The sequence below is a fragment of the Trichomycterus rosablanca genome, chromosome 1 (genome assembly GCF_030014385.1).
Source record: "Trichomycterus rosablanca isolate fTriRos1 chromosome 1, fTriRos1.hap1, whole genome shotgun sequence".
In the NCBI taxonomy this organism is placed as follows: Eukaryota; Metazoa; Chordata; class Actinopteri; order Siluriformes; family Trichomycteridae; genus Trichomycterus; species Trichomycterus rosablanca.
In genome coordinates, this window is record NC_085988.1 from 74814268 (window position 1) to 74827865 (window position 13598).

Sequence of the window (13598 nt, forward strand, 5' to 3'; positions counted from 1 at the left end):
TCTTGTTTTAAGCATTTTCATAAAACCTTATTTGGTAAAAAAAAATTCTTGAAATTAGAATGCTTGGACATATTTTTAGCTAAAATGGCTTTAAAATGTTCTTAAATTAACACTGTAAAGCTTAAATTAAGATCAACTCCAGAAAATAGTTCTCAAAATAAGAAATGAACAATTTAAAAACCCTCACATTGTTATAATTAACACACTAAAAAACTATCTATTAAAACAGCAAAAGAAATATTGAAATGAGATGTAAATGCTTATATTAAGCAAAAACTATCTGCCAATGGGGTATACAAATGTTACTTAGTAAGACTTCTTAAAAATAAGCAATAATACATAGGTTTTGGCACCACAATAAATGCCTTAAAACCAGTCAGAAAATATGAAAATTAAAGCATTAAAAATTCAGTTTCCATGCACAAAAGATATAGAGACTCAATACTAGTCTATTTCTCTCATATAAGTCTATTGGTAAGACTGCATTGCTAGCAATCTGAGAAGAATGTACTTTATACTCAAATTAAAACATCATACGCCAGGTCCGTTTATCGAAAATACAACAGAAAATCTGAATTTTGCGATAAATTTTATTAACTTTAATAAGTGTGCCATCATGGCAGCTTGATATGAATACTACAAGTGTGCGAAAGGCAGCTTTATCCAAATACACAACAAGCAGGTTCAGGCCGCTTCTGAGAATTCTGTTAAAACACGTAAATCTCATATGTCAAGGTTTTCCAATAACAATGTCCCTACGTCTACAACATTAACAACATTGCTTGGTCTTCATTTACCATCTTTAAACATAAAAAAAGAATAAAAAGAGTTCTTCAATCTGGACCTGACTTGCAGTGCGTAATAGTACGCCATGACGTACAGAACACCTTCGTGCTGCAGGCCTTTGGGGAATGTTGTCACTGGGTTCTTCCCAACACTGGTCATGCAGTTATCCTGGTCAATTAGAAGCAGGGGGTTGATAGACGGCATCTGCTAAGAAAAGCAGCAGCGTTTTCAGAGGGCTGAAAAAACAAAAACCAAAGGCACTATGAGCCACAGACATGAACAGAACAAACGATATTCAGGATTTAAATGACAACTTAAGGTTTCTTTGCAAGCAGTTTGGTGAACTATCTAAACAACAAATAAATAACAGTTGACAATACTTACCATGAGAATATGAAAGAGCCTCACTTGGCTGTCCCAGTTTCTTTGGTGGTGCAACTCCTGATGGGAAGAGTGCTGGAAGGCCGTTCAAAATCTCAATGGATTGTTGCACTAAAAGACTGAAATTTCGGTTAGAAGAACGTTCCGGCGGGAACTGAGGAGGAATGTACCATCTCATGTTGTAAAAGGGGAGCAATTCATTTGATTAGGCAGCACGGTTTTGGTTAGCTGTTTGAATTGATAAAATGTGTTGCTTAGCTCTAAAACACTAATAAAATTAAACAAAAACAGCTCAACAATACCAGTGACTGTTATAGACAGCTGTTTTCTTTTTATTAATGGGAGACAGTGTGATGTGTATAAAACAGAAGGAAACTGCTGTTTAATTAATTATATTAAGTAGTGTTCACTTTTATTCTTAGTAACGCGGTGTGTGCGCAACATAACCTGTGTAATACACCGCTGTATGAGCATCGCAATGGGCAGAGTGCAGATGAAGCCTCATTTAAGCTTTTGAAGCTTTTTTCCTGATTGTGTTGAAAATACCTGGGGGGGGGGCACCTTACACAGTCACGAGAACAAAGGTTTTATTTATGGTGTTTAAAATTTATTATTTTCATTTTTTATAATAATAAGTCAGAACCATATTTTAGGCAAAACAACGCACTCTGCCCACTGTGCTACTCATACAGCGGTGTATTACACAGGTTCTGCTGCTATAACCAGCGCACACACACCGTTACTAAGAATAAAAGTGAACACTACTTAATATCATTCCCACTGTCTCCCATTGATAAAAATACGGAACAAAGCGTCCTGTATCAGTTCAATACTGAACGCGGCGTTTAGTCTCCAAATAAAGAAGGATTCTGTATGTTACAGGACGGTGGGTAACCCTGGTTTGATTGTCTCTTATATAGTGAGTGAGATAAAACACAGCACCAAAGCTTCATCAGTCCCGCACATGCTGCTTTAATATAAGCTCCGATACACTGAGTCCAGTGTTACAAAAGTGAAACAAGCTTCAAATCCTCGGTATCAAATGTTCCGTCTCTAATAAACAATGTTTTGTCCATTTTGTGTTAATTATTTTCATTATTTCGCTTTTGTTGTTCTTGTGGGAATTCCTTAGATGTTTAGAAGAGCGGACGGTAGATAGAGATGCACACACCACGTCTAAACATCTGCACAAACTATCTAATAACTTTCCACAAGAAAAACAATAGCGGGTCAACTGGATAAAATGATTTTCACAAACTAGACAAAACCTTGTTTATCGTTACCATCACAAACTCCGTTCACTTTACCGCTGAGAAACAGTTTGATTGACAGCAGGTAAGCAACACGCACTTCCGGTTTATTGTACCTACCCTTTCCGTCAGAAATGTGCGGCCGAGAAGTGCAAAACAAATTTACATTTTAGAAAACAAAATTACATATGCCGAAAACAAATTTACAAGTGCTGAAACACTTTTACATATGCCAAAACAAATTTACAAACACTGGGTACCCAAGCACTTGTAAATTTGTTTTTGCTTTCATTGTAAATTTGTTTTTGTTTTTTTGTAATTTTGTTTTCTGAAATGTAAATTTGTTTTGCACTTCTCGGCCACCGTAAATTATAGCTAAAATAGCAAAAATAAAACTATACTAATTATAGATGGCAAACAAGTGTTGACTATTACAATTCTATGCAGATCTTCAACACTATACTTCTGATCTTCGACAGTGGGGTTTGGCATCTTTTCACTGCACCTTTTATTCTGTTTACAGTTATTGATTTATTTAGTTTGTGTAGTGTTTCAGTGAACGAAGATGAAGCAATGCATTTGAAGTGATTTAGTCAGTCAAAACAGGACAGCTGAAGCTAAAGTGCATGAAGGTGCTCTGTTTCATCTCTTACAGGAAAAAAAAGAGAGACACTTGAGTCTGGCATTTTCCTGCCCTCCAGGACCAGACGAGCTGCAACATGAGTCCAGAACCTTCTGTATTACTAAACCTGCCATGCTGAAGCTCTCCTTTTCTTCTTTCTGTTTTCCTCATCCAGTTTAGCCCAGAATATAAATTGAAAGTCCACATATCTAAATACAATTAAAGTCAAAAGTTTACTTACAGTCGTACTGGACATGCATGTCATTGCAGTCTTGGGATTTCAATGATTTCTCCAGCTGTTCTTTTTATGTACCAGAATTATTAAAACACAGACATATTAATCTAAAAGAAAACTTGTATTAGTTTGTTTTCTGTAGACACTTTATGGTCAATATTTACAATTACTAATTATTGAGTTGGTAGGGTTTCCACCACACCTATTGTTATATAAACTGTATTACATGTTTCCAGCTTCGTGGCATCATTTTGGCTAAGACCTTTTCCTGTTTTAGCATGACTGTGGCCAAGTTCCACAGATTGAGTTTGTGTGAAGAAACCTGGACTAAAGTGTGATGTTGGCCAGCACAGAACCCTGAACCTAACCTAAATAAACCCATTTGGTTAAATTTGCACACAGATTGTGAGCCAGGCTTCTTATTTGACATTAATAGGGTAGTGGTATCTCACATAAGGTACTGTACTAAGCAGTTAGAAGGTTGCTGGTTCAAGTCCCACTGTTGGGACTTTAAGCAAGGCTTTTAACCATTAATTGCTTGGATTGTATCTTGTCACAATTGTAAGTAGTTTTGGATAAAACATCTGCTAAATGTCATACATGTATATGTATGTCACGCATCCCTCTGGCTCAGTATTCAGCCTAGCCCTTCGGAACTCCATTTTCCAGGGTACCTTGGGTGATCACATGACCTATAGCATGCAGCCGGCAACCTATCCCAGATCGACCTTACCTGATTACTGATTGTTTGCACCTGTTCCTAGTCTATTTAAGCAGTTTGCTTTGTTCAGTTCATTGTGAAGTATTACCAAGCCGTTTTACTGATTATTGTACTTTCTGTTTTTTGATTTTTTTTTCTATTTTAACCTTGTATTTTGGATTACTCTTTTGGTGTATGTTTGTTTGGTTGTGTCCTTCTTTGACCCGTACCTGACTATGTAAATCTTAGCCTTGCTTTTTTAATTTGAATGAGCACAAATTCTTACAGTCATACTCAAAATCTCGTGGACTATACCACACATAAAAACATAACACATTCAAGACTATACCATTATAATGTTTTACATATTTATTTCATTTTAGCTCCACTGCAAAATGTAAGTAAACACTGACCTGAACTACATGCCTAAAACATTTTAGAAATAATAAAAACACACAGTAAAAATGGGTTTGCACAATGCTGTATGTACCTGCAATCAACTCGTTTAATTAAAGCTTTTACATTCATCTATTTAAATATGTACAGCTTGGGCATCCTCTAGCTCTTCTGCAAAGCATGATGGTGATTGATCCAAAATCTTTCCTGAATGTTAAATAGAAATAAGGTTTTGTGGAATAGAGAATTTGTATCATTTTCATAGTTATCCAACCATCCAAGATCCCTTTCTATTTTCTATTTACAATTAACCACTGGTGCAGGGTTTTAATTAAAGTCAGTCATGATTTGCTTTTTTTTTATTATTATAAAAATATGGATTATTAGTTCTCAGTATGACTAATGAAAAAAAAAGCCAGAGAAACAATTATTAATTAATTGTTTTTTTGGGTTTTTTTATTTATGCATTTTTTCCCAATTTTTAGCAGAGTCCAGTTGTTTTCCACTGCTGGGGGATCCCTGATTGCAGTCAAGATTGGTATATTGCTGCTCACGTCTCCTCTGACCTGCGCGCAGTCCATGGGGGAACCCTTTTTCAACCAATGCACTCTGCACAGGCACCCCTCTATTTGCCAGTCAGGGTCCTTGCACAGCATTTGAAGACCCCACCCACATAGTCCGGTCATCCCGCCCTAGCAGAACTGTGTCTGCTGCAGGCCCTGACAATTATGCCCGCTAGATGGCGCTCAGTCGACCAAGTTTCGAACCGAGGAGTTCAGAATCTCGGCGCTGGTGTGTTAGCGGAATATCCCACTGCGCCACCTGGGCGCCAACCAAATAAATGTTAATAGAATATTATTATTATTTTTATTATTATGCTAACTCATTGTATGTTTTTTAACCTTTACAGTTGTTACAGTCTCATTAGGAGATGTGTGAGTTTCTCATTTGATGTTTCTGGATCCAGGTTCAAATCTTGCATCAACACTCCCTTTTGAAAATTCTGTAAGAAAAAAATTAATTCAATAAATACCATTATTTGTGTGTGTGTGTGTGTGTGTGTGGTATTTTCAGCATTGGGTGTAACATCTGTTGTGAGTCAATTTATCACTCCTGTTAATGTGTGGTAAATCAGTTCATCCATGTGTGTAGGGGATGTATGGGATCAATAGAAGTTATTCACCCTAAATTCACGTAGCCTCTGTAATCTGTGGTTCAGAGACTCACGCACAGATGCTAGTTCTGCCACATGACTCATCCACTTCTCTTCCTTCTCCTTTAGAGAAAATAAAATATACACTTATAAACAACCAACACAAACTTCAATTAAGCACCGCAGCATTGCTTTGAGAAAACAACACTATTAAAAGGCTTAAATAAATAAATGTGACTTTGAGCTTGGGAACAGCTCTGATCTATTTCTACAGTATTGTGCTCATCTGCACAAAGCAAGCTCTAAAAGAACATGTGTGGAGAAACCCTAGTGTCCAGCACAGAGCACTTGAGACATACTGAAATGTTATTTGCAAGCCAATATATCTCAAGATTAGAAGTTGTGGCTGTTATAGCTGCAATTTAGGAAGGGAATGGAGGGAAATCTCTATGTCCATGGTTTTGAAATAGGTTTCCAACAAGCATATGGTCAGGTGTCCACATACTTTTGGCTTCTAAGTATTTTTAGTTGTTCTCATCTGCACAAAGCAAGCTCCAAACAAACATGGATTGATAAGTTCTGTGTGCAGAAACTGTAGTGGCCTGCACAGAGCACTTGAGATACATTGAAATGTCATTTACAAGCCAATATATGTCAATATTAAGAGTAAAGGCTGTTATAGCTACACTTTAGATCAGGAATGAAGGGAAATCACTATCTCCACAGTTTTGAAATAGGTATCCATAAGTATCCAAGAAGCTCATGATTAGGTGTCCACATACTTTTGGCTACTTAGTATTTTTTTAGTCATGCTCATCTGCACAAAGCAAGGTCCAAACAAGCATGATTTGATGAGTTCTGTGGAGAAACCCTAGTAGCTTGCACAGAGCACTTGAGATACATTGAAATGTTCTTTGCAAGCCAATATACAGTATCTCAAGATTAGAAGTGGAGGCTGTAATAGCTGCACATGGAAGGAATGGAGATACATCTCTATGTCCATGGTTTTGAAATAAGTATCCAGCAAGCTCATAAACACACCCACCTAAGCCCAACCAACACATCACCTTTCATGTAAAAGAAAACCAGAGTGTGTGGAGAAAGACCATGACAAACTGAACAGACAGAACCTGGCATGGATTATTATTAATATCAAGTGTTGATGGAGCTTTGCCACAATGCCACTTGTAAAAAAAGTCAAACCTGGACTAAAGTCTAAAATGGAGAACACATGCATTCCCAGACCTGTGGTATGTACTTTAATGTTTAAAGAATTTGGGCTTCACATGTTGGCTATTAAGGCCCAACATGTTTTTTTCTTTCTCAGACCTCACAGGAGTGATGATGGATTGATACCCTAGGCTACTTGTCTATTACATGAATGTGTACTAACCTTAAACCACCAGAGAGAGTTTAGAGTTGCTTGCAAAAGCATATTTTAGCCTTAAAATAGCAATAAAATACAGTATGTTCTGTAGCTGTAAATATATAACTGGTGTGAGCAATGCTTTATCAGCGGTTTGGCATTTTAAATCGCCTTCTCTAAGAAGTGATGGATGCTCCGAGACCTTTGGCCCAACCCCACATACTAAAAACTAACTCAATCTGAAAAATCTCCTCCTCTGTTGCTTGGAGACTGTATATTTGTCCTTGTTAGGGTGATTAAGTTGATATGTAGTGATAGAATTGGTTCAGACTTGACCTCTGCTGTCTCATGTGGAGTCTTGCGTCTTGTGAGATAACAGTATATCCCCTGAATTCCCACAGCTTTGTCTGTATATTGTGTGTGCACCTCCGCATATGGAATACATCGAATCATAGCGGCCCATTTGTTACGGCATTTAAAATATTCCAGCTGCTGCCAGCACTGCATGTACTCTGCTCTTCATTTATTTGAATTTAATTGATAGTGATGGATTAAAAGAGGATGTAACAGAGTATACATGAGAAAATGTCCACCACTAGTTTGTTAAAGGCCACAGGACTTGGACATGATCAGGAGAAGAACATCCTGTTTTAGGGTTCCATATGAATTGTAATCAAGTCATCAGATTCTAATAGGTTAGGCCAAATTCATCTTATCTAATATTAACAGAGGGAAGATAAGAAAACAAGACAAAGATCATTTCTAAAGACTACATTAGGTATTATTTTAAAATTTGTTATGAATATCTGTTATATTTCTGTAAAAAAAAATTAGTTGCCAAGTAAAACTCTTTAGAGACTTTGGTTCTTCAAACACATCTCATGTCATGTTCAGGTAAAATGGGACAACTGGTAAGCTAAATGCTTTATTCATTTATTCATTAAATCATTAATGCAGCCTAGTGGGAGGCTGTAACTCCATACAGTCTAGTTAATTTAATACTAGGAATATACACTGATCAGCCATAACATTAAAATCACCTCCTTGTTTCTACACTCACTGTCCATATTATCAGCTCCACTTACCATATAGAAGCATTTTGTAGTTCTTTTACTATGTTTTTCAATGGTCAGGACCCCCACAGGACCACTACAGAGCAGGTATTTGGGTGGTGGGTCATTCTCAGCATTGCAGTGACACTAACATGGTGGTGGTGTGTTAGTGTGTGTTGTGCTGGTATGAGTGGATAAGACACTGCAGTGCTGATGGAGTTTATAAACACCTCACTGTCACTGCTGGACTGAGAATAGACCACCAACCAAAAATATCCAGCCAACAGCGCCCCATGGGCAGCGTCTTGTGAGCACTGATGAAGGTCTAGAAGATGACCAACTCAAACAGCAGCAATAGATGAGGGATCGTCTCTGACTTTACATTTACAAGGCGAACCAACTAGGTAGGAGTGTCTAATAGAGTGGACAGTGAGTGGACACGGTATTTAAAAACTCCAGCAGCGCTGCTGTGTCTGATCCACTCATACCAGCACAACACACACTAACACACCACCACCATGTCAGTGTCACTGCAGTGCTGAGAATCATCCACCACCTAAATAATACCTGCTCTGTGGTGGTCCTGGGAGAGTCCTGACCATTAAAGAACAGCATGAAAGGGGGGCTAACAAAGCATGCAGAGAAACAGATGGACTACAGTCAGTAATTGTAAAACTACAAAGTGCTCCTATGTGGTAAGTGGAGCTGATAAAATGGACAGTGAGTGTAGAAACAAGGAGGTGGTTTTAATGTTATGGTTGATCTGTGTATATGTGTACATTGGTCTGAGACTGGCTGTCCAGGGTGTGTTCCTGCTTTTTTAATAGAGTGGGTGCTGCAGAGCATAATTTGATACTTATCTCCAGTCACTGTCTTGGAACATGGACCGAGTACATTGCACTAAAACTGCCCCTAGATATGAGTAAGCAATGAATATGTGAGTGTGTCTTGCTGTGCAATGGACTGATGCAAATACAGGGTATTCCTGCCTTCCACCAAGTGCTCGCTCAGTGAGATATAATGAATGAATAACTTAAACACCAATCAAAGTTTTATTAAAATGTTTGGCTTCATTAATATTAACTATACAAAGCTTTTATTAATGAAGAATGTCTTAGTAAAAGTTTCCCAGACCTGTCAACCGCAACGGAAACAACAACAACAAGGCTGTCCTTTTGTGACCTCACACACTCTCGTTAGATCATCACTGTTCTGGCAGCAAACAGAATACAGCTGGAAAGCTTCTCTCATTACACAAACACACACAAACACACACCCATACTAGCTAGAGTCTGGGGCGCTCTATGCATTGCAGTCCCTGGTCTGTGCCAGTGTATCTTAAACATAGACCATCTGCTGTTTGTGCAAAGAGGTGTGTATTATTACAGCTACAGCACTTTCTGACAGATTTCACTGATCAAGGTTTGGATGTAAAACATGCACCTGCAGCTACATGCAAAGCGCTATTAATGCCATCCAAAAGCAATTATGCTTACAAAGAAAAGCTTATGTCGAGAAAAAAAACAGCAGCGTAGCTATTACACTTGAATATACACAGCGTTATCTTTGCTGATGAACATCATTATGATGAACAAGCAGCTGCCTGTCATACCCTCCTTTGCTTCTCCAGCTCACATTGCCTCTCCTGTTCCTGCTGCTCTCTCTCCAGCCTTCGACGGAGCTGCAGGACCAAGAACACAGTAAACCAGTTCAAGATTAGATTTGTTCACTGTAATTGTAACATGTTTAAGATTAGCATGGAACATTTTTTTCATCTAATGACAAGAAATGTCATTATCATTTTCACTAACTGCTTTATAGGGCAATCCATTGCAGGGCAACACACTCACTCACTCGCTCGCTCACTCACTCACTCACTCACAGTTAGGGTCAATTTAGAGTAGCCAGTCCAACCACATGCATATTTTTGGAAGGTGGGAGAAAACTCCTACTGACATCATGCAAAACTCCTCATAGACAGTGAGATAACCATATAGTGGTACCTTGAAACTCAACATCAATTGGTTCTGGGACTGGCATTAAAGTTAAAAGGCGTGGAGTTTCAAGGTATTTTTTTCCCATAAGGATGTGTAAGAAACCTGTTAATGCATTCCATGGTTCTGTGAACTTGCATGTATTTTAGGCTAATGTAAAATAATTGGGTTGTTTATGACACTTATACACTGAAAATGACACAAATATAATATAAAAAACACTGAAATTACAATTTCTCAGAACTCCGAGCTGTAACACAAGTTTAAAAGTGAAACAGTGAGGAAAAACTCTAATACATGTGGAGCTTTCAGAGTGAATCTGATGGTTATTCCACACAAATGCAGTTTCGTCTCATATTCACACTTTCACACTCAAGCCGAGCGCTGAGCAAAGCAACTGTTTATTGTTAATTTGAAATTAAATAAATTTAAAAAAAACAACCTTTTTTAACACATTGAGTTTAAGGAAAATGTTGAGTTTAAGGGTACACATTTTTCAATGAAGGGCACTGAGTTTTAAAGATTTTGAGTTTAGGGGACAATTAGTTACAAGGTACCACTGTACACAGCTCCTAAAACCCATGTTACTGTGCAGCATCCACATGTAGAGAAACAGATGGACTACAGTCAGTAATTGTAGAACTACAATTGGCCTTGCCTTGCCTTGCCTTACAAAGTGCTTCTATATGGTAAGTGGAGCTGATAAAATGGACAGTGAGTGTAGAAACAAGGTGGTCATAATGTTATGCCTGATCGGTGTATGTAAGTATGCTCTAAAGCTGTGTCAGACTCTGTCCATTCACACAAAGTTTACCCCTCCCCCGTTTCTTCACATCAGTCTGTAAAAAAAGCATCACTGAATCACTAAGTCAGAAACAACTCTTCTCAAACGAATTATTCACTGGAAACGAATCAGGAAGCTGTGCTCTTATCTATGGTAAAAATTCATTTGTTTTGCTCACTCTATTCATTATGGTGTCGTGTGTAAACAACTCCATGAATCGATTCATTTGTTAAAGTGATTCAGTCGTGGGCGGCTCAGGTGGCGCAGGGGTAAAAACACATGCTGGAACCAGAGCTGGGATCTCGAATACATCGTATCGAATCTCAGCTCTGCCTCCCGGCTAAGGCTGAGCGGCCACATGAACAACGATTGGCCTGTTGTTCAGATATGGGTGGGACTAAGCCGGATGGGGTCTCTCTCCCATGACTGGTGCAATTACGACCTCTGCTGGCTGATTGATGGCGCCTGCACAGAGATGAGAAAAGAGTGCTGTCAGGGTATGTCTCTCCGTACATAGTGCTGAGCAGCACTCGTGCAGGTGATAAAATGCATATGGCATGCTGCCCACGTGTCGGAGGGGGCGTGGGTTAGCTTCGTTCTCCTCAATCAGTCTAATCCAAAACAATAAATGCAATTTTTTTTATTTATTTAATGTGCATCATTTAGGTGAGCTGGCAATGAAAAACTCTCTATTTATTGGTTGTAGAGGTATAAATGACAGCTTAGCTAACGAATTACCAGCTTCAGCTTTTAACCAAAAAAACTGAACACCGTTAGGTGGACAAACACAGTTGAAAATGGATTTATATAATCTGGAAATATTCTGGAAACATACAAGATGGCCGCCAAAAAGAAAAACAAGTGGATTATATCCCTAATGGACAACACACGGATATAGATTTGGTCTTAATTTGAAGAAGAGAAGCTCAGGTAACCAGCGGTTATGATTTTATGCTGCTGTGTGGTTGATCTGGGTCGTGGTGCTGCTACTTATCGCAATGATAGCAAAGCATTATCAAATATTGAACTTTTTAGGGATTTTTTATGTTCATTTATTTGAAGTAACATACATTGAGTTTAAGGGTACAATTTCTCTACAAAGGCATCGAGTTTCAAAGATTTTGAGTTTAGGGGACGTCGAGTTACATGGTACCACTGTATTCCCGTACATCACGGGCAAGAAATAGTTAAATATTTTGAGATAATTTTTAGATAATTATTTACCCTTTCCTCTTTACACTCCTGCCACTCCTCATAAACTGTGCTCTCTGGAGTCTTGGCTGCTGGCCCACTTTTCTGACCTTTTAAAAAAGCATAGTCTTCCTCTCTGCACATGTCTCTCATGCTCTGTGGAGGGAAGAGCACAATGTTTAGAACACATGTAGCTCTGCTGTGCAAGTGTAGAAAGAGTATCAAGCACATTCAACACTTAGTCATTTCCTTTAATCTAAAGCTATATTTTAAGGGGTTGGACAGTTGGATTCTTATTCTAGGCTATCATTAAAAACACAAAAGATAGTAAAGAGAAAATAATTGACACACCTTAGACATGGGAATCGCTGCAAACATCTTCTCATGAGCCATTCTTAAAAACAAGAGAAAGGTGAACACAGCTTTGTACAATCCTGTATTAACTAGTGTTGAGTGTGACATTCTATTTCATACTGACCTTTAAATAGAGTGCAGAAGATTGGCATAAATTACTTATATTATTATATTACCAAAGGTATGTGGACACCTGACCATAATATTATTTATTTATTAGAATTTTAACATCATGTGTACACACTTTGGTTACAGTTAGGGGACAGTGGTAGCCTAGTAGGTAGAGCTTTGGGCTATCAACTGTAAGATTGGTGGTTCAAATCCAGGCTCTGCTATGCAGCCACTGTTGGGTCCTTGAGCAAGGCCCTTAACCCTCTCTGCTCCAGTGGCGCCGTACGATGGCTGACCCTGCGCTCAGACCCCAGCTTCCAAACAATCTGGGATATGCGAAGAAAGAATTTCATTGTATTCTGTACAACTGTATATGTATATATGAGAAATAAAGGATCTCTTACATATATGACAGAAACGGTAGTTACTCGATACACAAGATTCATCAGTTCACAAGTTTCAAACACAGTCCTGGACAATTTAGTATCTCTCATTCACCTCACTTGCATGTCTTTGGACTCTGAGAGGAAACCGGAGCTCCCGGAGGAAACCCACGCAGACACGGTGATAGATAGAATATCAAGGTGTTCATAAACTTTTGGTCACTTGTTCTTACTTTGATCGCTGTGTTCAACAGAGTTACACATCCCAGTAATAATTAACCACAGCACCTGTGTAAACAGATTTTATGTCCCCACCAACCCCAGTACCCTAACCATTTGGCTTTAGGCTATCCTCATAAATAGTTTTCTTTAAGCCCTAGCCCTTTAAGTTTAGAAATAGGCTCACATTTCTCACGTACTACACCAACTATAAATACTAGCCCGTTTCATAGGATAAACTGAAGTTTAACTCTGACTGTCTGTGTGTGATGAGTACCTTCCCATGCGCACTCAAGGTTCTGAGGTTCCCCCTTCTCATATCCAGCAAATGACACTGGAATAGAAGATCTGAGCAGCAAGATTTTTCTTTAAAAAGAACTTGATGTTCTAACACACAGGGAGAACATGCAAACTCCACACAGAAAGGACCTGGACCGCCCCACCTGGAGATCGAACCCAGGACCTTCTTGCTGTGAGGCAACAGTGACCTGACCATAAGCTTGTAGGACATCACTTTTTAAAGCAATGTGTATTAATGTAGAGTTGCCCCCACCTTGCTTGGCCATGACAAGTTTTTAAAGTACAGTAGACCCTTGAGTTACGAACGGTTTACCATACGAA

General features: G+C 38.6%; 1 protein-coding gene across 1 annotated transcript; it reads right to left on the reverse strand.

The window, feature by feature from the left end:
* Positions 1–5283: 5283 nt before the first annotated feature.
* LOC134328149 (uncharacterized) lies at positions 5284–12303 on the reverse strand. Its single transcript, XM_063009280.1, has 5 exons — positions 12262–12303; positions 11944–12066; positions 9554–9622; positions 5554–5646; positions 5284–5373 (listed from the first exon to the last, which is right to left on the reverse strand). The coding sequence occupies exons 1-5, from the start codon at positions 12301–12303 to the stop codon at positions 5284–5286; spliced, it is 417 nt and encodes a 138-aa protein (XP_062865350.1).
* Positions 12304–13598: the final 1295 nt, after the last annotated feature.